The sequence below is a fragment of the Pagrus major genome, chromosome 11, assembly GCF_040436345.1.
Source record: "Pagrus major chromosome 11, Pma_NU_1.0".
Classification (NCBI taxonomy): domain Eukaryota; kingdom Metazoa; phylum Chordata; class Actinopteri; order Spariformes; family Sparidae; genus Pagrus; species Pagrus major.
The window spans coordinates 26171826-26198220 of NC_133225.1; the positions used below are offsets into that span (position 1 = coordinate 26171826).

Below are 26395 nucleotides of genomic sequence, written 5' to 3' on the forward strand. Positions count from 1 at the left end.
TAATGTGAAAGAACAAAGCTGCTGCATTTGGCAAAACATGATACCAGCTGCTGCATTTGGTGCTCTACAGTGTCTCTATCAAGGCAGCAATAAAATCCAATGTCAGCCTCAGGGGACACATGGGGCATGCGTGGAGACTTGGTTACACAAATGCATGTTAGATATTGCGGGTACACAGTTACCAGCATGTAGTAGATGAAATTTAGTCTTAAATGCCCACAAAATGTATATTTTAAAATATCTGACATGCACAAAAATCCAGATTCTTCGCGTTTTGCGACATAAAAACAAGTGTACACAATATTTCTTCCAACATGGAACAAAAATGTTCTTGAGACAATTTCAGAAATACTTTAAAAACCACAACAAAAGTCTTTGACAATATAGGTAATACTATCCTAGAGTTGGCCTAAAATAGAGTCATGGATAATAACTTTCATCACTTTTAATTTATTGTTTCACTGCTGAAACAGTAGACATGTGTGAGACAATCGGAGTGGTTGGCATTGTATTGGAACAAGAAGCGACAAAGTTTAAACTCATAAATACATTAATCGGAGCGGGGAGGTCTGGAGCGCCAGCAGTCCTCCGCTGTCTGGTGACGCTCTTCCTTCCTCTCCCACCCAGAGAAAGCTGAGTCCAACTCTGTGCTTAGTGTGTGACGAACCGTGATTCCATCTCTCAGAGCTGTACAGGACCGCTGTAGTCGTTACCGAAGAGATTTTACACCTGAACCGGAGCTCTGGGTGACTCCCCGAGTTATGCGTAAAAAAGCGCACCAGTCGTCGTGACGCAGCTTCACCGTTTTGGATGTACGAGTCTCTCTGTGAATCTGATTTAGTAACGACAACTTTTTTCCCAAATGAGGATTATAAATGTCATGAGGATTTTGTGGGTGTCTGTGTTGTGCTGCTGCCTCGGTTTATCAGGTAAGATTGAACTTAATGTGAGGCTGTTTGTGGAGCTCTTAAACGGAGCCAAATATACAAGTCGGCATTTAGTTTTGAGAAATGTGAAGAAGAAAGATACATTTCCCACCTAAGTCTACACTTTCTGATCATGATATCCTTTTAACTAAATTATTATTTTAAAGGATTATTATTTTGTTAAAGTCGTAAATACTCTCGGAGTGGAGAGCGTGAATGTCTGAACCCTCTGGGAAAAAGGGGAGCTCATCCATGTTTCCTGCCATTGTTCTGTGGATCTGAGGCTTAAATACCAGGGAGAAGGAATGCTGAACAAACAGACATTATTGGGTTTGGCACTTTTATTCAGATTTTTGGAGGCTTTTTTGTTTTTATACCCAAATTTTGTACAAGGGGGGCTGATACTACCAGTTTCTCAATCTCTGTCTCAGGTGTCAGTGTGTAAGATGTTGTAACTCAGAGTCACTTTTATAATGAAAATACTATGAGATGTGAGGTATAGAGCACAATTGTGTATGTCATCTTTATGAAAAGATGTTGATTTAATGAATTAATGTTAATTAAAATATATGACATATTTAGTATTGACATATGCTAGCACAGGGGTGCCCAAAGTGTGGCTGGTGGGCCAAAATTGGCCCGCCAGATGTTTCTCGCAAAAACGATAAAGCAGAAGAAAGAAAGAAAGAAAGAAAGAAAGAATAGACAAAAAATACAATATAAATTACCTTTCATGCTGTTTTATTTTTTTCTGAGGTAAAAATGCTCTTTACAAATAGGGTCCACAGTTATAATCTTTCATAATCTGAGCATGGCAGGGAGACTTTGTTCTGGAAATCCCTCAATTAACGTGACTTGGCATCCTACTTCTATTTAGCATCTTAACAATACAATATAATATAAAAGGTGTTTGCTTTTGACCATGGCACACTATTATGTTTCATTTTTGCCCCCTAAGGGTAGAAGTCTGAGCACCCCTGGTCTAGAACATGTGCCAAAATGATGTTTTCTATCATGAGCTAACTTTTAAATTAGAGACATGATTAATTTGGATTAATGTGTCAGAATACAAACATTGTTATTGAATCCTGTCCCAGCTATGTGACAAACAGGAGAATGTAATAGTGCTGTATGAAGACTGAGTAGTAAACAGAAACATATCGTAGAGATGCTGAGACAGATTTTTAGACAAATTAAATAATATTTATCGTTTTCACTGAGAATTGCAAAAATTCAGTACACCTGCAATACACATGTTAAAGACCAGATATAAATATTGTGTTGTTGTTTGAATCAGAAAACTTACAGCAGATTTCATCATCATATTTGTGGGTAACAGCCCAAAGTACTTGTCCATTTAGATTCCTATATAAGAACGGGAACACTACACTGTATTTTCATTAAAACACCAAAACACACAATATTTATCACAATATTTTTGGGTTATATTTCAATATGCAATATATATCTTTATATTTTGCAAACCCCTCACAGCACTTCATAAATGGCAACAAAATCAAAAATCACATTATTTTACACCATATTTGGATAAATAATCACCAGTAAATTGGATGTGATGACTAAGTGGGTAAAGACAAGTATTAGAACAAGTAGAACAGTACGGTTAGTTGACATCACTTTACTTTAATGCAGCCTTTAAACCAGGGAAAGACAACACTTGTCATATCATGGTGAAACAATATCCAAAATCTAAGACGATATATAGCCTCATATCACGATAACGATTTAATATCAATATGTTGCCCAGTGGTACTAAATCTCCTCACTCAAAAGTTTTATGAGTCTCTGTATTTGATAAAGTCAAGCTCCTCGTGACTCTAATAACATCCACAACTCTTTCAAACACAACGCCCTGTCCCACAGATGCAGTGATCGACCTGACCATGATCTCCACAGCAGAGGCCACCAACGTCCATAACTTCACTGTTTACTGTATCAATGGAGAGCGCAGCCCTGCCCAGGTTGAGCTGGACATCAAGAGGGACAACAAAATCCTCATGTTCCCCAAGAAGCCAAACTTTAAAGTGCATAAGCCCAGGATCAAGGAGGTGGTGGCCAGAGACTTTCGTGAACTGGAACATATCGGCATCTTCTACTGTGAATCCACGCAGGAAGTTCCCCCGCTTGAGACGGTCACGTTGATCAACAACTTTGGCGGATGTGGGTTCAGACTTCATACAACTTTTATGAGCAGTTTTGACCTCCTCTCATGACTAAACCTCAGCTTTGACTCGGTTATTTATACTCTACAGTTTTCTGATGCATCTGGTTTGAAAATTATAACTGTGTCTGTCTGTGTTCCTTCTAGCAACTTTTGTCCCAACTCACTTGACCCTGACTGCTAACAAAGGAGAGACTGTTAACCTCAGCATGCAGCTACTCAGCTCTGAGAAGAGAGATGTGACCTGGAAGTACAACGGTAGGCCAGTTAAGACTGAGGCAGAAGAGAGAACAATTAAGAGACCAATGACTGGCAACTGGAAACTATGGCTTTAATGTGTTTTTATGTCTTCGGTGTAGGAAACTACTATTACATGACTCACTGGAACGATATGATCAATCGCACTGCTGTACTCACAGTGGAGGATGCGGCTTTTGCCAATCAAGGCGTCTACAGTGCCAGCTATGTGGGAGACATCCCTCTTAAGGGAGCTTGGATGAGGCTTATTGTCAGAGGTTTGTTGGATCCTGACATTCACACAATTAGACACACACACACACACACACAATTAGACACACACACACACACACACACACACACAGTAATTTACAAAGATTATATCAAGGCTTTCACAACAGTTTTTCAGCTGTAGATGCCCAAGAAATATACCAGTTTTGTGACAGAATACAGAAGGGGACATGACAAAAGCTGCCTCACTGCTTATTCAGCTAGATTTACCATGATTCAGGCAATTCTTTACCTTACAAACAGCAAAGTCGCATTAAAAAGGAAGGTTTTAGAGGGAAAAAGAAGTGTAAATATGCCTTTATTTTCTTCAGATAGAGGGAAGACACCACAGAAATAGTTTGGCTATGTCTCATAGTGAATGAACATTTTTAAAAAATGATCCTGTGCCCAGCCAAGAAATGCGTAACACCCTGTAAAACCACACATTTTCATTATTAAACTTTATTTAATGAGCGTTACAGAAGATGGTACAGAGCGATGCTAGCAGTTTCCCCAGTCTTTATGCTAAGCTAAGCTAACTGCCTGCTGACTTATTTTTATTGGACAGGCATGACGTTTGTATCGAGCTTCTTTATAGACACATTTCAGCAAACTTTGAAAAAGCAGAACAGCAAAAAAACCTGCAGAGAGTTGGATTATACCTTATTGAAATTGAGATTGAACGTGACAGGTCTTTAAGTGAGACAGCACATGTGTTTGTTTAATATCCTGTAGCTCGATATTGTAGAGACATCAGCAGTATCAACACCTACTCCACCCTCCACCTGCTCCGCTTTGAGATTCACTTACTCTCTCTCTCTCCACCAGAGGCAGTGATTGAAAAGTCAAAGGAGTCAAAGTCTTCTTTTATTTCCTCTGAAGCCATCCGTGCTTGAAAAACATTTCTAAAATATGATACAAATACACAAAAAGCCAAACACATCTAAATAATAAGATATGTGTCAGAAAGTATTACACTGAATGTCTGGTCTGCATTCGGTAAGATGATATATAGCAGACAGTCAGACCCAAGTTAAAAAAAACAAACTGTATATATAGGTAAACAATAACATAACATAACATGTGGATTTTACACCTTTCACCCCATATATGCTGTAAGGTAAAGAAAAATACTCTTCCCTGCAGACTGCCCCAGTAAGAAGTGGGGTCCTTACTGTGACAAAGTCTGTCCGGACTGTCTCAACGGTGGGGTGTGTCATGATGTGGACGGAGACTGTATGTGCCCTCCAGGATTCATGGGAACGCGCTGTGAGACAGGTTTGTACTGCACTCAATACAGTGTTCTCAAGGGTTTACAGTAGCTGTACATGTTTGTGGATGTGAAAGTGAGAGACTGGAGTGAAAGACAGAAAGAGGATGTGTACAATGTGAGATTTCCATCATAATTCTAAAGAAGCAGTGTCTGAATAAACAGAAACAGAAATATATAACTAGTACCTTAACAAAGGGCCAGAGTAAGAGTATATTCTCTAAACATACTGTAGTTATCCTGCTTAGAATGACTTGACTCCTGAACATGAACTGCACCATAGAGAAGACTAGTGGGGGAAGAAATACTTAAAAAGTCAAAGTAAAAGTAGCAATACCCAAGTGTAGAAAAACTCTTACAAGTAAGAGTCATGGTGCAAAATGTGTGTACTTAATGTATAAAACTATAAGCATCTTAATTTACTTAAACTGCCAAAAGTAAACATACTCATTATGCAGAATGGCATTTGTCAGAATAATTATAATCATATGAATTATATTATAATTATAATGATTGATGCCTTAATGTGTTCATCACTTCTTACAGTTTATCTGCTACATAGATACATAGATACATAGCTGATACATAGCTTGTGAATTTCCCCTCAGGGATCAAAAAAGTCTTTAATATTATAGCCTAAATTATTACATCATAATTAATTTGTTGTTTATATTGTGTATTACTAAACTAAATCTGCAAATTAACCAGGAACTAAAGTTGTAAAATAAATGTGGTAGAGTAAAAAGCTAAAATTTGCATCTTAATTGTAGCAGAAAATGGAAATACTCAAGTTAAGTACATTTACCTTAAAATTCACAGCTCATGGGTAAATATACTGAGGCACAGCATTGAGTTTAGTTAAATGCTAATGTTCAGCACTCTAATATGTTCACTATGATAATGCCATTAGTTGATGATTAGGAGGTATGATGCTCACCATGCTCACAATCTTAGTTTAGCTTGTTAGCATGCCAACATTTGCTAATCAGCACCAAACACAAAGAACGTGTGAAGCTGATGGGAATGTCATTAGTGTTGCAGCTGTTTGGTCATAAACCAACAACAAGATAACCCCACTGTCTTGAGTTTGATTGGTGACCTGATGATCTTCTTCTTCTTTCTTCTCTTCTCTGTCGGGTAAAGTTAAGCTGGCATTGTGTCGGTGCTATAGTGGCTCAAATTTGGTACATTTTTGTCTAACATGAGGTCAGCAGTTAAGTTTAAGTTTTCCTGAGCATCAAACATTAGCAGCACAAACTATTTCCTAGACTGTATTAAGGTAGAATATCACACGCGAGCACCTTGGCAGGCTAGTTACTCTGTTCTCTGTGGTGTTTTGCAAGTCGGGTTGAGGCATGATACAGCAAAATTTAAGGAATTTATATAAACACATTTGTGAATTTGTCTTTCTCTTTTTCTGATGGCTCGCAGCCTGCAGAGAAGGAATGTTTGGCCGGAACTGCCAGCACCCATGTGGCTCCGAACTGAACTGTAAGGGGCTTCGCTTCTGCTTACCAGACCCTTACGGCTGCTCCTGCGCAAGCGGCTGGTTTGGGAGCCGCTGTGAGATGGGTCAGTACAACATCACTTCAACTTTTTTTGTTGTTGTAGTTTTAAAACATGTTTTTACATTTCTGTTTGCCACACTATGCAGTACAGTTTTCTGTTTTCTGTTGCCAGCATGCAATAACGACATGTATGGGCCAGACTGCAAGCTGAGCTGTAAATGCCAGAATGGAGGAGTTTGCAACCGTTTCAGTGGATGCCATTGTCCCACAGGGTGGAGAGGACAGCACTGTGAGAAGTCTGGTGGGTGTCGTCATATTAATCCCTCATATGCTCCATTCCTTCATTTAGTGTTGCCTCCTCTGCGGAATAGAGTTCATACTTAATATTCTATCTTCCTCCTCATCGCTGCACGGCACATTTCCATTACTCTTCTTTTTCTATCCAACGATTTTTCTCGATTATCATTTTCTTTTCTGCCAAACCCTCACTGTTCTCCTATAACTTGCCTCTCTCCTTTTCTTAGACCGGGCTCCCCAGATCGTGGAATTGGATAGTAATGTGGAGTGGAATCTGAACTCCAGCCCCAAGATCTTTTGTTCAGCCACAGGCAACCCTCTGCCCACCCACGACAACATTGAGCTGCGCAAGTTGGACAGCACTGTACTCAAGGTAAAAAGGCCAGCAGTTGCATGTAGCACTCTTGCCAAAAAAAACGAAATAACTATGAAAATAAACAAAATACACAGCCTGGATCAAACTTAAGTCAAATAATAGACCACACAGGGAGAGGGTACTGTAGTACCGTGGCTCCCAAAGTTGTATCACCCTAGAGTGCCCTTAGGACGGGCCAAGCCACAGCATTTATCACATTATCAGTTATTGTGCAGTTTAAATAACATTTTACAATGTTAACAGAGGGCTCAGCAGTCAGAAAAATAATGACCATCGGAGCAAGCGACGGAAAGATCTGACACTGTAAACAGAGCTCAAAGAGAGGCTGATGCATCACAGCTCTCAACACAGATTTGAGCCGACCAACTAAACTGAAATCTGACTGAACACTACTTAGCTAATGGATTAACAGACAGGTTTTGGCTGCTTGTGTAAGCAGGATATCCACCACTGTCCAGTGGTGCATGTACTGTGGTATTACACGTTCTTAACATCAGTAGACGTGTGATCTGGCTCTCTTGTCCATCGTATTCATGAAAGCAAGACAAGAAACCTTCTATGGAAGCAAATCCTTCTCCCCATATTAGAGAGCGTGCACTAAGAAGTTCCTGCATCCCTTATTGTTGTTCTTTGTCCTTGTACACAGTAAATATAAGCTAATTTTAACTTTGAAGAAAATTAAAGAAAAATACTACTTAGATAGGGTTCTTGGGATATTTTAATGTCTCACTTGATTGTTTATTCTGTGACATATCTACATTTTTATTTTGTGTTTTGTGAATATTTTTGGTGCACTTCATTTGACTTTTACTGCATATCCATGCATACTACATACCAAATTGAATTTGCAGGCTAGTTACAGGAATAGATAGCCATGTACTTTCTTGTCGGGAGTTAGATGTGAAGATCTATATCACTGTCATATCTATCTGTTAGCTATGAATCTGGAGCTGGAAGGAGATTAGCTTAATTTATGAAGACTGGAAAGCAGGTAGCCTTGCTCATTCCAATGTTCACTAATTAACAGAAATCTATCACAGAGTGTTGTTTTTTACATATCTGTTTGTAAAAATAATACAAATGAGACACAACATGTTAATTAGTTTGGTGCTTTATTGATGCTGTTTTTAACTTTGGAGATAGCCAGGCTAGCTGTTTCCCTGTATTAATGCTTAGCTAAGCGAATTACCTCCTGGTTGTAGCTCCATACTTAATACATTGATATAAAGGGGTGTATTGATCCTCCCATCTAACTCATCTCAGCTACTGTATAGAAAGCAATTAAGCGTACCTTATAAATTCCGAACTACTCCCTTAAATGTGTAAAAGGTAATAAATTAGTCTAGTAAATCTTACAGAAGTTAAATAAAGCAGTTTGCCGACCTCTGGTGTCATTATCAGGTGCTGTGACATCAGCTAAAGAATTAAGTTTCTTTGTACTGTGCCTTTAAGGTTGGGCTGAAGGTTGAGTCAGGCTCTGAGGAAGTCCACCACACAATGGCTGGAACAGATAAGGTTATATCACTCTGCAGTGCAGCAGTTACCACGTGTTGCCTATAAGCGACATGTTCAGTTTCTGTGTTTTTCTTTCTGCGCTGTTTCCCTGATAATAGAAACAATCTGATAAAGGATTGTACCAGCACTTCCGACAGGAACTAAGAAATTTCTCAAAGTTCTGAGCAGAAGTCCAAGTAGGCACAGGAAATGGGAATGTGTGTTTGTTTGGTTTTTTATCCTGCATTTCTATTGTGTGTTATGTGTTTTATTCTCAGCCCTCTCGCACTGTCATGGACTCAAATAAGAGCACAGCAATGTTTGAGATCCCTCGCCTGAGTGCTCAACAAGGAGGATTGTGGGAGTGCAGGGTGTCCACCAATGGAGGCCAGGACTCCTGCAAGTTCATCCTCACCGTTAAAGGTCCGGGAGTGTGATTTCTTCTGAGTAAAGTTTGAAATAATAAATACAGTAGACAAAATGTTAATTTTCGACCATTTCTTGTGTGAAGGCACATCACACAACAGCAGCAAAGATCTAAATTTAAAAAATCTTTTGCAGAGCCCCCTGTGCCCATTACTGCTCCCAAACTGCTGGAAAAAAGGAGTAAGCAGCTGCTGGTGAAGCCAATGGACGCTCACAGAGGAGACGGCCCCATTCTCTCCATCAGGCTCCTCTACAAACCTGTGGAGAACGGAGACTCTTGGTCCTCCATCAGAGGTAAACAGGCAGAGATATCAATCAAAGATGTAATTTAATCAGCCTTTATCACAGAGAGCAACATTAACCCAACATCGCCATAAACGCTTTTTGGCTCAAATTTATAATAAAACTAATACGAAATGGAAAAACTAAAATTATTGAAACTTATTTATCAGAAACACCGCAACCATGTTTCCTCCTCAATACCCTACAGGTTATGCAAGGAAGAAGTGAGGGGGTCAAACTCAATTTCACCGCACCTCTGCATCCAATTATTATTGTCTTATTGTTATTTAGTAATACCTTGAAGCAGATATAGACAGCATTTCCCTGTGGTAGTACTGTTGAGACAGAGTTAGCAACATGGCTACTGCTAGCAGCCTGTCTAATGCAACAAACAACCTAAAATTCTCAATTTGACATAGAAACCCTGATCTCATTTTTATGAAAAGGCAGAGTGAAACCAGAGTGGTTGTTTTAATACGTCGGCAGGTTTTATAACTTAGTGATCTAGTAGAAAGAATGCCAGTTTTGAACCGCCTCAACTCCCAGTGGTAAGAGGAAACACATATCAACGGGGGAACAGACTTTGTCAAGTGAACACCCTTCTGTTCACTCTTGTTTCACCTCAGTTTATCTCACTCTCCTTCTTCACTTTCTTTTCCTCCTCCATCAGCAGGGTTCCTTTTCTTTTACAGTTTAGAGTTTCCACAGTTATTCCAGTTGTTCCAACGTTACCTGAGGATAGTGACCGGGGAAATCAATGCCTCCTTCGTGCTTCATTTTTGTGGGAAAACTCCAGCCCGGTGGCAGACCAAATAACAAAGTGAAAGCATTTTTAGGGAACCAATCTATATGTGGATGGTATCATTTTTCTCCAGCCATTACACTGTGCAATCAGTATTTACTTCAGAATGATAATTTAAAGAAAAAATGTATTTGCTTTCCTAAAATTCATTAAATTGCCTTCCCTCTACGTCTTCTTGCGCATTTTACTAGGCTGTTAATGTTACTGTTGCTCTCTCCAACCACTTTGGCCTTGAGTGCCACTTCTGGAAACAGCTAAATGAAAGTGGGACGCTATACTGACATCTAGTGGTTTGACACCTCAGTTCAAGGGTAACAAAGTTGGGATGCTTTCTCAGGCATGTAGTGTTTGGACACCCTAATTCAGTAACACATAGAATTGTATTGTGCAAATTAAATTATTTGCAAGATCTCGCAGGCCTGAAGTTTGGCGTGTTTCAGAGCATGTTCATCGTGTTCTGACTGCCTGGCTGTTTTATCCCAAAACAATTCATCATATAACGAACAAAATAATGTAAAACCTCAGAATTTTTTACCTTTTTATTCGACGTATCCACAATACTTACGATATACTATAGATGTATGTTTAAAGCAAAAGGCGTTCCAAAGATTCTGCCGTAAAACCCACTTCCTTTCAGTTTATAGTGACAAAGAGCCCATCACGCTGATGAATCTGGAGCCTTCAACACGCTACCAAGTCCGTGTCCAGCTGAGTCGTCCTGGGGAGGGCGGAGAGGGAGCCCGGGGACCAGAGGCCATCATGGAGACTGATTGTCTCGGTGAGAACCACAGATAGGGATCACACACTTACTTTACATGAGTATATTTTTCTGGCAAATCTTGCTTGGGAACAAACGTCTGAGTCTGGACCACAGCACTTCAGCAAGCATAATTATCTTGCATCTGGTTAGATTAATAGTAAATTAAAATAATTTTTACCGAGCAGTGCTTTTTCCCAGACCTTCAGGAGCCAGTTGTCTTTTTCCCAGTGAGCGTATCTGCACAGATTACTCAAATATGGGACACAAATAGAAAGATGCCAGATTTGTGGCCACTTTGAAGACCCGATTGGGATCCAAACTCAAATAAAACATAAACCTTTGTCATCAGTCAGCTAGGAATCAGTAAAACTAATCATGAATAGGAAGAGCCTCAATGCAAGTGGGCAGTCAATGCAGTCTGTCACTCTGTTGTTTAATGATTGTGGTGCAGAGAGAGAGCGAGCATGTCTGAGTGTGTGAGTTCAGAAAAGATCAGGGAAAAAACTGAAACGGCAACATGTGGTTTGGTGCATTTGTACGATGGAACAAATTTTATTTCTTAAGGGAATATTGGTTTCTTGCACAACCACAAATGATTTGTCCCTGTGTATTTAGTGACTCCAGTGCCTCTGAGACGGACCACACATCAGGTTAAGAAGACTCTGGCGCTGTATTCAGAATGGCATATGATTCTATTTCATCCATTTTCTCACACCACTTAATCATATAAGTTGTGGGTTAATCACAGAGCAACAGTGTCCCAATATCATGCTAACTGTATACAGTATGTAAGATATAGTAATCTTTATATTGCACTGTTTTTACAGTTAGCACACACAAAATCAACATATTATTGACGATTAATACTGAAAGGAAACGATACCATACTGACAGTTAAACTGAAACTTTGAGTCTGCATACTGACTGTTTTGAGTACGGTTTATCTTGTCACTTTTCCCATGTAAACAGATGACGTGCTCAAAGCCTGCTTAGAGTTATGCTGCGTTCCAGTCAAAGTTGGTAGTTTTTTTTTTTTTCCAGCCTCTGACCTTCAAGTGCTCCAGGTGCACGATGCCAAACTTAAACAAAAAACATGGCTGATCGTGACAAACGTGATGTGTTTACTCAACTCAACCCTGTACAAACAAACTCAAGGAGGGAGAATGATGCATGAGGTAAAAGATGCATTTTGTTTAACCACATTTTTAAACATATCTAAATATTTAATTCACTTGCTTGATCAGACAGCTGCTTCTTCATGAAGCCGTGTTTACTAGGGGTCGACTGATATATATATATATATATATATATCTTTAACTGACACTGATTATTGGTAATCAAGGAGACCAATAACTGGCAATTGCAACTGATATACATTTGCAGTAAAAATAAAAACCTTGGTCTCAAAGTTGAGAATAACATGTGATGAAAAGTAAATAATTACACCACTCACGTACCGAACTTCAGAACAATTTTGAGGTACTTTACTTGTACTCCATTTCCAATTCCTAGCTTTACTTAACTTTAGTTAGTAGTTACTTTGCAGATTCAGATTATTTTTTTAACCAATCAGATAGTGTTGTGGGCAGGACACTGAGGTCCCTAGTGTTTACAAGTAAGAACTCTGACTTTGAGTGGGAGGTCGGAAATGTTCAAGTTCTGAGTTGTCTGGAACGCAGCATTAGTATGGAAGTTAGATTTGGGCCACAGACATGCAAACACATTCAGACCACCAATCAAACTGTCAGCATGTCAAACCAGCAACATGTTTAAAGCTAGTAACTTTTTTGTGAACTAACAGTCCCAACTGCACAGCAGCCTATTGATATCTAAATTAAGGTAGTTCACTACAGATTACTTCATCTGTCCCTCAGCGGGCAGTTTGAGGGAACCGTTACTGACCTAATGAGAGAAATTCACCAGGAGCTGTCAGTCCCCTCAGTCCCCCCTCACCCTGTGTTCTCTGTCGCTGCAGAGCCCACAGTTCAACCTGAGATTGACATCAGCTCTATGGAAGGCCGCAATGCCACCGTACGCTGGCGCCTGCCCGCCAACAACGGCGTTAACGCCGACACAGCCAGTGGCTTTTTAGTGCAGCTCTTCGGGCCACCGCCCAACAGTGACAATCTGCTGAAGGTGACCACGCTGCTCAATGTGCTCTCCACAAAGTTCCACAACCTGGAGTATCAGCAGGACTACACCGTGGTGGTGCGCCTCATCAACTGTGGCAGCCAGGGGCCGCCATCCAAACCCTACAAGTTCCGCCTCCACAGCCAGGGTAACTCTGATGTTCATAAACTGCAAGGAAGGCTCCTTTTAAATGTTGCTAGACATTTCAATCCACTTTATAATGGGATGATAACAGTTTCTTGGCTTTACTTTAAAGACTCAGGAGAAGAATAGGATTGATGCTTGCTCATTGCTTGATGACTCTCTCCCTGCCCACAAACTTTTAAAGACTGTTAAACAGCTGATAGTTTGGTGTCCAGAAATAATCCAGTAATCAAATTAGAAATGCAGTGATTGCTGTTAACTCCTTGTCTTCCGTTTTAAAGCTTCCTAGAGCACCCAAGCATAAAAGCATGTGACTGTCACTGTTGATTTCTTTAACAATATGATCATGTCTCCATATCTCAGGTCCGTCATCCCCACGCAACGTCGAGGCCACACCTCTGTCCGTGTCAGCCATCCAGGTGAAGTGGCGGCCCCCTGAAGATCCCAACGGAGGCATCATTAAATATATCATAGAGTACCAGCCAATCGGCCAGGGGAGCCCTCACCCTTGGGTGGACACAGACGATGGAAACAAGACCACTAAAGATGTGACAGCGCTCAACGGCAGCACGGTCTACCAGTTCAGAGTGAGGGCTTTCTCCAAAGTGCCGGGAGAGTGGAGCAAGGTTGTTCAGGCGAAGACAAAAGGGGATGGTGAGTAGGAAAGTTACTGTCTGCTCACAGACCTTTATCCAGTATGACTACAGCAGGTGGTTATACAGTACGTTGCTGAGAACTTTTAAGACTGACATGTTGATCAGCTCAAATTCACATGATGGATTTGGGACCTAGATATGGGATGTGAGACCAGAAAGTTTGTGAAAGCCTTGTTGCAAATCTTTCCTCTCTGCACCCTACAGCACCAATAGTACAGAAAAAGTGTTAACATTTTTGGATACATATTTTTCCCCTAACCGGTAGGGCTTTTTATCCATCTAGATTGTTTTGGTGTGAGCAATGTCTCGTTCCAGAAATCATGACCCGGTTTCTCAAGATAATCTACAGACCTTGTTGTGAGCAGTTTCACGTTGGAACTATTTTCTTTTCCGTATCAGCGTGCAGAAGGAAGCGGGTGTCTACTCATGGATAAGAGGTTAGCTAACTCAGCTAACTAAGCTAGCTAACATTATAGCTCAGCCGAGAAGACGCCATGAAAGTTTACATGCTGCATGAGCCTCTTGTCCACGAGATACATGCTTCCTTCTGCACGGTGATGAGATTGGTGGGTGGGGTTTTGTAGAAAGAAAATAGTAGTTCCTTAATGAACCCGATTTCTAGAAAGAGACATTATTGTTAAGTTTTTCAAATGCATTATATGCTTTCTTAAACATACATTAATTGTGCCTTCAAGCCCTCTGCGGAACATTTCAATGCTACTCTACTTTTTGCAAATTTGGGGGTTTTCCCAGGTGGCATTGAACCTGTCCACCCACAGAGGGACAGGGATTTACTCAGGCTGATAATACATACAGTATACAACCTATTTATGGCCACTACCTGAAAATCGTATCCATCTATCTTGTTTTTTTCTCTCAATCTTCTATCCTGCCCTGGTTTTCTATCTCTTCCCATCTGCCAAAAAAAGGCTTTCAGAGTTTCACACCGACCACCCAGGGTGTGGCTGGGAGGCCTGCGGGGGACGGTTACCAGCTGTTGGTGGCAGTGGTGGGCTCGGTAACTGTCACCTGTGTGACCATCCTGTTGGCACTGTTGGCGCTTTTCTTCATACGCAAGACGCTGCTTAACCGACGGCGCACGTTCACCTACCAGTCTGGATCGGTAAGGACTCACCCGAGATATGTTTTAGATTTCTTCAATCAGAATTGTGGAAAGCTGGGGAATTTACTGAGCTCCGGCTGACATCACAACTGATCTGACAGCTCATATGTGTCTTGAGAAAGTCCTACAGTAGAAAACTATAATATGTGTGTATTTATTGCCAAGCTTAAGACTCTTTATACCCTCAGGGTGAGGAGACTATTCTGCAGTTTAACTCAGGAACACTGACCCTGACACGGAGGCCCAAACCAACACCAGAGCCCCTCACCTATCCGATCCTGGAGTGGGAAGACATAAAGTTTGAAGATGTCATTGGAGAGGGCAACTTTGGCCAGGTGTGAAGGCTTTTATTGTACCTTCTGAATATTTAAAAATGTTTCTCCTTTGGTTGCTCTTCTTTATTCACTGGCTTAAACATTCAAGCTAACAACTGTTCCCAAACCAGGTGATCAAAGCCATGATCAAGAAGGATGGCAGTAAAATGAGCGCAGCCATCAAAATGCTGAAAGGTAACTTTGAGACATATACAGACACTGTACATGTACATGTATCACACAGAGCAAAGACAGTCCCAGTGCAGCACATTCCTTGACTAATGTGAACGTTTCATTTCAAAGACAGCAGCTGAAGCTGCTTTGCTTGCACTTTGTTTAACGATGCTGCGTGTGCTGATCTTCCTGCAGAGTTTGCATCAGAGAATGACCACCGAGACTTTGCAGGCGAGCTGGAGGTGCTGTGCAAACTAGGCCAGCATCCCAACATCATCAACCTGATAGGAGCCTGTGAGAACAGAGGTGAGTGAGCGACACCTAGTGGCCTTCACTGGGATTGATTGATTAATTGATTGCTTTCAAGTTGTGGCTTTTGAACACATATTGATGGTACTGATATTTGATTCACAAGTTGTACTAATCTATAGGTTGTTAGGTGCAACACTAAAAAGGCTGTATGTCTTATCTTATCTTACTTATCTGGTGTCCAGGCCTTATGAATTGAGTGATGTACTAGATATTTCATTTGTCATTTGGTTTCACAACAAACCTTTATAAATGAAGCATTGTGGTGCTATAGAGATGCCCAGACTTAAAAATCATATTCTGTAGATGTAAGTAACAAGGAAACATGCTTATTTGGTACAAACCTCAAAACATATGTCATCATTTTTATATTTTTACACTGAAAATGAAATAAAATATTATCATTTCCTCTAAAATGGTGACTCCTCTCGTGCTAACAACAACAAACCAATTTGAATTTTTTGCATGATTCTGCAGGATACCACTTATACGTAGACACATACTATTAGGGCTGGGTGATATGACCTTAAAATGATACGCAGTACTCAAAATATATCTCGATATTTTGACACCTCCTTGAGCACTTCAAAAATGCTAGGGATATAATCAAAGATCATGATATTTTTGATCTAATACCTCAATATCAAATTTGTGACAATATTGTAGGAATGAATACTAACATAATGAAAGAAGTATGAGAACAAGAAGAACAGTCAATCACTAAACTGTATTGAAGCCTTTAAAATCAGGAAAAGACAATGCTTATGCCATATCATGACATCCAAAATCTAAAATGGCACAGAGTCTTATGTCGCAGTAACAATATCATATTGATACATTGTCCAGAACTACCTAAAATATATGGAATAGGGATGTTAATGATTGATCATTATCATTTAATCCCTGTTAAGAATTCGACGGATTAAAAATATATCAACTGACAATCAGAGATGGGCACAAATACATCAAAAAGTATCTTGTTACAAAAATACTTGCTTATCAAATATATCAAAATATAATACCAAATGCTAGTATGTTAATATGTATTTACAGTAATTACAATACAAGTCATTTTTAATTTGAAAAATATAAAAATTCTGTATAAGCAAATATTATTATATTTTAGTCATTTCGTAGACTCAATATGAGTCTGATTTTGTTGGGAGAGTTGTTGAATAGCGACAGCTAGGAGGTCCGAGATTAAAATGAAGTTGTTATTTTATGTTAAGTAATTTGGTGTTTACTTTATCTGTTCTTTTAAATCATAAGATAACCTACTCTGATTTTGCACCGTACATAGATCAAATCAGTGGTTGAAACATTTTTCTATTTGGAAAAAGTACAACGTATTTCATATATCATTAATGATTGACTAATAATTGATTGTTAAGGCAGTTGACTATCAATTAATGAAGTTGTTTAAAATTTGCCTGCCTAATATCTATTGAACATATTTTTATCTTCATCAGCGGATGCTTAGTTGTCATGGAGATGGATCGGTTTATATGTGACCTCCAACTGTACAAATGTTTTTGTAAAACAACTACCTTTATGCTGATAAACTATTTGTTGTCCTGCAGACAATATCCTGACCAGAGTCTATCCTGATTAAACTAATCGTACCCCTGTGTGTAATTCTGTAAAGGAAACAGGTTAAATTCATCCTGCTTGAGATCCAAACAGATTTTCCCATCAGATCCTCTGTCATCTGCACCTGGGAAGCACCAACATGTGTCCAATCTAAACAATCCCTGCCTGCCAGAAGCATTTGCATAGTGCTGTGTCATGTATTTATGTATTTGTATAAGGTTTCCTCGGCCCCAGTTCTTACCATGGAGTATCAGGTTCCCACAGCGACATCCGATGGCTCTGCATTGAATAATTGAATTGCTATCGTTTGATCAAAGATTGATAATGTACGAGAGAGGAAGTGTTGTATGGAAAGTACATCAGTGAGGACATTACCAAACCAAGTCAGCCTTGAAAAATAAACATCTGACTTCAGTGCGTCTCAACACCGGTATCAGTTTACAGGTAGCACTTGACTCTGCAGACTGTCACTCTGCTGTGTTAACAGCTGTTGTTTAACTCAACTTCACTACTTTCTCCAGTAATAATCGTATAAAAATACTAACAGTATATAAATCACACAACCTTGACTAGAAAAACAAAACCTCATGCTCATGAATAACATAATTTTGAACCCAAAAACATTTCAACATATAATCAGAATGTTTTTTTATTAAAGGGTAACTCCACCAATTTTCTACATTAAAGTGAGTTTAAAGGTCTTATACAGTTCTACTGCATATGTGTAAAAATGAGTATAAAGCTTTTTGTTGCTCCAGAGGAAGCTGCATCTGATCTGAGAGATTGCCTCCAGTGATGTCACTCAGTGGTTAGGTTGCATTGTGGGTAATGTTGGGGAAAAGGAATGTAATAAAAACAGTGATATCTCGGGGTCTACTGCATGATTTTAATCATTTGTTTCTAAACTGTCCATAATGATGCCAACAGTGTTATAGGAGTGCAATGCAGACCAGTGGACTGCTTTTCAAAACATCAAGCCCCACATTACCCACAATGCAACTTCGCCACTGAGTGACATCACTGAAGGCAATTTATCAGATTACATGCGGCTTCCTCTGGAGCCATAAAAGGCTTTATACTTTTTTTTCACACCTGCAGTAGTAAACACTGGAAACACTTTAATGTGGAAAATTATCTCGCAGCTGTCTTGCCCAGCTGTACCACCACCATCACCTCTTCTCCTTACATGAAAGTTATCTTATGTACACCTAATCAGAATGTTATACATTATGTGTAGACACATATTGTAGAAATGTTGATATGATACATACAAAACTCAACATATCTTTGGTTCGCAGAAACGTACACTGCCAACATTTTATTCTTATACAAACACATGCAGATTCCTTTTACAGTGTGGAAAGACTGACTTGGTGCTCAACTGGCAAACATATTGTAAAATGGAGGAAAAGAGGAAGGAAGAGGGGAAGAAAGGAAGGAAGGATTGTTGAGGGGAAGAGTGGAGGGAGGAAAGCAGGCTGGTAGAATAGTTCAAAATGGTAGAATAAAGAAGGAAAGAGATCAAGAGACATAATATCTCTGAAAAACTGTCAAATGTCTTTTATTGCAATAGAGAACGTTTGCAGTGGTAACACAAGCTATTACTCAATTGCTGTTCTTGGCATTTTGGGAGTTTTCTTCATCATCTTTTTCTGGTTTCAGACTTTCATTCATTTGATCCATTCCGCATCTGTCTGTAATTTAAAAAACGGGGGGAGATATATGGTGTTGGTTTGAGTTCGTACACTTTCTCATCTTACAGAGATCTGGAATAAATTCACTGTTGAGTTATAAACATTGTGAAAGAATTAGGTGCGTGCAGGACGAATTTAAATATGAAGCGGTGAACAGGAGGACAGGAGGTGGAAATAAACAGGCGTTATCTGATAGATACTCAAATGTCAAGGGGAAGATAAAGATTTAAAACAAAATAGTCTGCATCCTCCAGATCAGCTTGTTTTCCGATCTCTCTGCTGAGTATGTCCTGCCTTAGATACTGACATAGTAGGAGTATATTTTAATGAAGTTTATCCAAGGATAACAGCTGATTTTTTGTTTTAGTATCCTCTTCTTTTGAGGAGAAGAAAGCACATTAACACATACACAGTATTTCTTGGTTTTACTGTTTTATTTTGAGTGGAGAAATCTTTTAGAAGGGACGCTGCTGCAGGAAATACAGCATGTCCTGATTAACATAACCTCTTATATCTGAGAAGCATAATTACATTAGGCTTCAGTTCTTTGACTAGTCTTTCCATCGACCTGTTATTCTTTCCTTCCACATATGGTATTAACAAATTGTGTTGGCACTCTCTCTCGTCCTGGTGAAATCAACATGAAACCCGTCCAACAAGAACAAATGCCTCATGACCTGTAGGAACTCTGGCTTTGGCAAGAAGCCGCTAACTATTAACAAAGCCTGAACCATCTGGTTGAGCTCTGTGAGGATATCTTGAAAGGGCCTGGTTTTCCTCTGTCAGTGTCAAGACAGAGCTGTCGAAGGCCAGGCCCCTCACCAGCTGTAGCTGCGTCTCTCCCTGGCTTATTGCAGGCAGGCCAGACGAGGCCATAGTCACAGTATTCAGGGAGAAGAAGAAGACATTATCATTTTTAAGAGTCTGGCTGAGCTGCTAACAGCTTGTACAGATAGGAGATGAAATGTTTATTAGCAGCAGCCTTAACCCTGTTAATCCTCATGAGACTTTCCTGTGATGTCAGATACGTTGTTTTGTCCTAAAGTGAGTGAGCCACACATAGATACGTTACCTCATTGCTATGCATCCAAACAGCTGTGTTTAAAAGAGAGAAATAGTATCCAAAATGTGTTAACTCGTTCTTTCACTTGCTTTCCAAATGGACCTAGCCAGATTTAGATCTTTATTACAGGAGGCTGTGGTGCTCATGCCACTTTTGTCCACAGGGGACGCCAGAATGAACAAAAAAGACAGTTCCTTGTAGCAGCTTTTAGTAGAAGAACTGAGTTCTTCTTCTGTTACACTAATGACACTCCCTCTCTGTCTTCTTCAGGTTACCTGTACATAGCCATCGAATATGCTCCCTACGGTAACCTTCTCGACTTCCTGAGGAAGAGCAGAGTGCTGGAGACCGATCCCGCCTTCGCCAAGGAGCACGGCACTGCCTCCACCCTCACCTCCCAGCAGCTGCTGCAGTTCGCTGTAGACGTGGCAACAGGGATGCACTACCTGAGCGACAAACAGGTAGGAGGAGAAGGAGCGTGTATGTGGGAGGCTGCTTGTGTAACTCTGTGTGTGGATGAGTACATTATTTTAAATTAAGGTCTCTCATAACTTTCTTCTGATGAAGTTACCCCCTGATAGTTTATGCTATAACTTTTAAAGATTTAATTAAAATGGGACAGAAGTTCACTTTTTTACTGATAGCAACATATTCAAAATATAACATGCAATGTTGTCGCTACTTCTTAAGAAATATACTTAATACCGTATTTTGTAAATGATGTAGGTAAGCTGACGGTGTTTAAAGTGTAGTATTTCAAGAGAAGCTGCAACAATTGAACTATTCCATTATTACTATTGTCTCATCAGGATATGTTACATCACGTTTTAAGTGATAACTGTTCAAAAGTTTAATGTTGTGATTACATTACATCACACAAGCATATTATTAAATTAGAATCATTGCAGTTTGACTCTCCTCTCCTCTCCTCTCCTCTCCTCTCCTCTCCTCTCCTCTCCTCTCCTCTCCTCTCCTCTCCTCTCCTCTCCTCTCCTCCCCTCCCCTCCCCTCTCCTCTCCTCCCCTCCCCTCCCCTCCCCTCCCCTCTCCTCTCCTCTCCTCCCCTCTCCTCTCCTCTCCTCTCCTCTCCTCTCCTTTCCTCTCCTCCCCTCCCCTCCCCTCTCCTCTCCTCTCCTCTCCTCTCCTCTCCTCTCCTCTCCTCTCCTCTCCTCTCCTCCCCTCCCCTCCCCTCCCCTCCCCTCTCCTCTCCTCTCCTCTCCTCTCCTCTCCTCTCCTCTCCTGATACTAGTTCATCCACAGGGATTTGGCAGCCAGGAACGTCCTTGTAGGGGACAACCTTGTGGCAAAGATAGCAGACTTCGGCCTGTCCCGTGGTGAGGAAGTTTACGTTAAGAAGACAATGGTGAGTGTTTGTGGTCAAACAGTTTTTCAGAAACTTTTGATTTGTTTCAGTTTCAGCCAGCAGAGGGCTCTAGTTGTTTAGGGGACACAGATTTCTTTTATTCCATGACCCTCCATGTATTTCTACTTAAGAGAGGAACAATGCTGTTGATATGAGCTGCTATCACATTAGTTGTTTTAAAACACACAATTCTCAGATGTCCAAATACTAGAAGTTCTTCTGTGAAATATCAAAAAACTAATCAGTTGCACACATAAACTGTAACAGACATTTACCGGTGGATCTCTGCACCTGCTATAACTGATACATAGCAGGTATTTCAGGATCAGGTTATCCTAAAGTATGTCAATTTGTAGTTTGCCGCAAAATAATTATGACTTTATTAGCATAGTCTACTATCATCTACTGGTTTAACTAACAATATATTTTGAAGATGGCTCTTCCTGAGGACACTTTATAGATTATAAAGCCCCTTGAGGCAATGTGATGAAGAAGAACAAGAACCTGAAGTAAAAGAAAAAGAAAAAGAAGAACAAGAAGAACAAGAAGAAGAAAAAGAAAGAGTAGAAGAAGAAGTCCAGTGCCCAAGCAGTTAGGGGTTTAATGCCTTGCTCAAAGGCACCTAGCATCCAGGAGGTGAACTGGAACCAGCTGTTCCCCTTAATGCTACTTAGATTTGTACTGCATACTACTGTACATGATCTCCACCATCAACTTTTGGCACCACCTTAACGACATGTCATTTTATAAAACCAATTTAAGCCTTTTATTTATTTATTTATTCATCTATTTTATTTGTGTTTTTATATTTTGTGATACTCACAATCAGACTCATCATATTGCATAACATATTCTATAACATAGCGGAAGGTTTGACATGAATCTGTTGCTTGGGGTTTCAGGGGAGGCTGCCTGTTCGTTGGATGGCCATCGAGTCCCTGAACTACAGCGTGTATACGACCAAGAGTGATGTGTGAGTGACAGTGTCTGCTCATCTGTTCATAAACCCTGATGTTACCTCTTGCACTCTCTAACAGGGTTAGAGTTTTTCAGTGCCAGCTAAGGTCATAATGTTTGTCACCCAGAGCTTATTCATGACTGTAAATGAAACTGTGGTACCAAAATGAAAAAAATATTTCTAAGTACTTTGGGGACATATTGAGTAACACGGCTTGTTAGTTGATGTTGATGTTACGAACTTGAAACCAGTGGCTAAGTGGTTCACGCACACTTCCTGAAATAATCTCTAATCAGCAACTTTTCACAATCACGATTCTTCCTCCTCATTTCTTCTTTTGCATCACAGGAACCTGTCTTATTAAAATTATTCAAGCCTGTAGTGAAGTTTTGATTATGTACACCACAAAATAAAACAACAAATCATCCCTCTGTCACTGGTGGAGTCATAATAGTGTGCTGTGTGACTGATAAGCACAACCAGGAAGCCTTGGGTACAACTGAGCACACAACCGAGACGTTGGTCTGTCAAGTGGAGCCTATTTATACACAGCAGAGAGCAAGTCAGAGGAGGATGGACAGCTAACGGAAGATGTGTAGAGGCTGCCTGTGGGGTCAGAGAAAGTTGTCAACATTAATGAGAGAGCAAGACAGAGACAAAGAGGGAAACAGTGAAAGATAATGCATGGAAGAGAAGAGATTAGGACAGAGACAAAGGAACAGGCCGCCAGCACAAACAACACTTGTCTGCTCATATGATCTACCACATGGCACGCTGACGTATGAAACTGGTGGTTTTTCTTGTGAATTCAGTTGCTAATCAGATTGCAGGATTGACGGCGGTTTCGTGCTGTTGAGACACTCAGTGGTTCCTCATCAGTTTCCGTGCATATTTATGTAATTATTAAAACTGGTGTTACTGGAAAATGGTGTTATGTACTTTTTTTCCATGCAATGAATTGTAAAAATGATGAAAATCAGGAGGTTCTAATTCATTTAAGCGTGACTAGACGGGATTTAAATATTTCAGCATTTACTGTATATATACAGTCAATAAGCAGGTTTGAGATGATGCCGGTTTCTTTGCTGAGTTTTTAAACCAAACTAACTTATGTTCAACGAATGGTGAAGACATTAAGTTAACGATTTTTTACCAATAACACCTTTATATTTTTCTGTCTGATTTCCTTTCTATTTATTAATAACAGTTCTGTCTTTGCTCTTCTCTCCCAGGTGGTCTTTCGGTGTTCTCCTCTGGGAAATTGTAAGCTTAGGTAAGTAAGCATACAGCCTGACATAAACCCAATGTCTTTCTGCACTGAAGCTTAACCATTTACTCCCATTTACACTTGCAAGATATCCCAGCTTCAGATGTTTTGCAAGTTTTAGTGATCATATCTACATAAGGGTGTATAAGTTCCTGTGGTTGATTTTAAGGTAACATTATGGTGGAAATCCTTATCTTTACTCCGCTCACATGCAATATAGCCAGCGTAATCATAAAAAGCATTTTCTCTCCTGTGTTTCAGGTGGCACACCATATTGTGGCATGACCTGCGCTGAGCTTTATGAAAAACTGCCACAAGGCTACAGGATGGAGAAACCCAAAAACTGTGATGATGAAGTGTAAGTATTCAGCATTTTGTAGCTACTGATTAGCATTTTCTGTCTTTCTTTGCTGAATCTTACTGCATTCATCCATGTTTCTCTCCCTGTCCAGCTATGAGCTGATGAGGCAGTGCTGGAGGGACCGGCCCTATGAGAGACCCCCCTTCTCCCAAGTCTCTGTCCAGCTCAACAGGATGCAAGAGGCCAGGAAGGTAATGTTGCAATCACACAATGTTAGCAGGAAGAGAAGAATGGGAAAATGTCCCAATCTAGGTGCTGAATCATAGGCAACTCCTACTCCTACTCCAACTCCCCGCCAGTTAGTTAGAACTGAAGAAGCCTCTTGGATGAGAGGTGAAACGTCTTCAAGAAACTGAAACAAGTCCAGTTGCCTACGATACAGCACCTAGATGTACCATGACCTGGATGACTGAGAACCTTCATCAACAAAATATCCCAATGTTACCAATTGGGAGTGTTTAAACATTATCCTAAGCTGGTTACCTCATTGCTAAAACCATATTCATTGTCTCGTCAGATAATTAGAAATGCAACAACTGCATAATGTAGCTTTGCATCCTGAATCTCTTACACTTTTACATCTATGAGTGTGACATGAATGGTCTTTCCTACTCAGGTTTTTCTTACTGCAGCTGCTATTAAGTGTCTGTACAATATGACATTGAATGTGGCTTCAACATTAAGAAAGAGACGGAGCCATTATACTTCTAGCATGCATGCTAAATACCTTGAAATTTACATTATTTAAAAAAGAATAAGTACAGCTGTAGGAAGCAATGCGCTGCTGTGGACAGGGGCAGCAGCAAAACACATTGTAGCCACCAACAATAAGGTCCTATCTAAAAAAAAATCAATATTAGTTTAGGTGTATGCTATACCCCATTCAAACTAGGGGGGTGATGTAGGTAATACATTGACTCATACAACCCCACTTCAAAAAATCTGAACTAACCCTTTAAATCACAAGCTCCTATCTATCTTTCAGGCTTATGTGAACATGGCTCTCTTTGAGAACTTCACCTACGCTGGAATAGACGCCACAGCCGAGGAGGCCTGACTACCAGCCCCCCCAGGCCCTAGCATGCCACGTAGCCCGAGGAGAAAGTCCCGAGGATGGTCGCCGCGTTACTGCCATCTTCCTGCCGCTCAACGTCGAGACAGAAGGACCAGGCGCTCTACCAAAGTCACCCAGCTATAGATGGAGGACTGTGAAAGGACACTGTGTGGAGGTTTTAGAGGCAGTAAGTGATGAGGAGTATCGCTGGGCCTTGGATCAAGAGATGCAAACTTTATGGGAAATACTGATCCCCCTGTCACTCAAAAAAAGACACAACATTGTACCTCTTGCTGCGACAAAAGTTACAATGCTGGACCCTTTTCTCAGAGTGATTAGGGGAAGCGGCAAATAAGGAGCTATGTGACTTGCTGAAACACCACAGGGTCTGTGGGGTGTCAACGCTGGACTTTTTCACCTTCTCTCCATTGCTCTAAATGGAGAGGGAAGTCTTTTCATGAAGATGAAGTTAAAAGGACACAGTGTGGATTGCAAACATTCAAGTTCTCAGACTGTTAAAGAAAATGATGAAAGACGAATTTCATGTAGCACTTAAAACCAGCCTCATTCATGCCAGCTGTGTCTTTTACTGTATGCCTATCACTGCCATGTGAATGTAACTACTACTGTATGTATTTTGTCTCTTTTTAAATGACTCATGTATCAAAGCCTCCTATTCGAATGCAGTTACAGACTGATACAAATGCAACTCAATGTGTTGCATGCAAAGCTCCAATATGAGAGAAGTTGTTTGGAAAATGTAAATAATACAGGGCAGATGTACAGCCAGTCTACCAACTATCACCATTATAGTTTACCTTTAACACTATGCAACCTAACGCAATGTATGGTAATATATACATGGTATGAGAATGTACAGTATGTTTTTATTAACTGGACTCTTGAATAAAGGTTTTGTGTGGTGACTGGAATCATCATGCAAAAGTAGTTGTTCCATTTCCAGTTAAAACTGCAGTTACAGTGACAAATCGTATTAACATTAGCAAAGATTGCATTCTGCTTTTGTTGTTGTTTCTGGCCAGCTTAACAGTGAGCATGGTGGGAACCCACAGGCCAGGCTACTGGGGGCCAAATAGTCCCTGGAGAGTTCAGGAACACGGATCTCTGCTGCACAGAGCTGATCTGTCACTGGGTTTCCTCCACAAACCAACCACAGGCCCAGAACTGTCTGTCAAACATGGCCTCAGTGGGCCGGCTTCCTGTTGACTCCCACACACAGACCAGTAATGCAACAACACAAATGTGTAATAAAGGAACAAAGACATTTATTTTTATCCCCTGACTCAAGACCTATCATTTGAGAAGCCCATTAAACACTCACCCTTTAGGCACCACTGTTAGTCCC

At 40.3% G+C, this 26395-nt stretch overlaps 1 protein-coding gene across 2 annotated transcripts; it reads left to right on the top strand.

Annotated features, from left to right (window-relative positions):
• Positions 1–682: 682 nt before the first annotated feature.
• On the top strand, positions 683–26324 carry tie1 (tyrosine kinase with immunoglobulin-like and EGF-like domains 1). Of its 2 annotated transcripts, XM_073476249.1 has the most exons (24): positions 683–929; positions 2811–3107; positions 3256–3366; positions 3468–3623; positions 4762–4893; positions 6317–6457; positions 6566–6694; positions 6918–7063; positions 8839–8983; positions 9122–9280; positions 10708–10848; positions 12806–13108; positions 13468–13758; positions 14690–14883; positions 15072–15218; positions 15329–15392; positions 15567–15677; positions 20298–20488; positions 21276–21389; positions 22292–22362; positions 23580–23620; positions 23876–23972; positions 24067–24166; positions 24961–26324. In XM_073476249.1, the coding sequence occupies exons 1-24, from the start codon at positions 863–865 to the stop codon at positions 25030–25032; spliced, it is 3420 nt and encodes a 1139-aa protein (XP_073332350.1). In that variant the 5' UTR covers positions 683–862; the 3' UTR covers positions 25033–26324. The 2 variants fall into 2 exon arrangements, with proteins under 2 accessions (XP_073332350.1, XP_073332351.1); XM_073476250.1 differs by lacking the exon at positions 12806–13108.
• Positions 26325–26395: the final 71 nt, after the last annotated feature.

Excerpts from the sequence above, each read along its gene's own strand:
- tie1 (XM_073476249.1), top strand. The coding sequence starts at position 863 with ATGAGGATTATAAATGTCATGAGGATTTTGTGGGTGTCTGTGTTGTGC. Across the intron at positions 15,393-15,566 it reads AGCCATCAAAATGCTGAAAG|AGTTTGCATCAGAGAATGAC; the intron begins GTAACTTTGAGA and ends ATCTTCCTGCAG. Across the intron at positions 21,390-22,291 it reads TTTACGTTAAGAAGACAATG|GGGAGGCTGCCTGTTCGTTG; the intron begins GTGAGTGTTTGT and ends TTGGGGTTTCAG.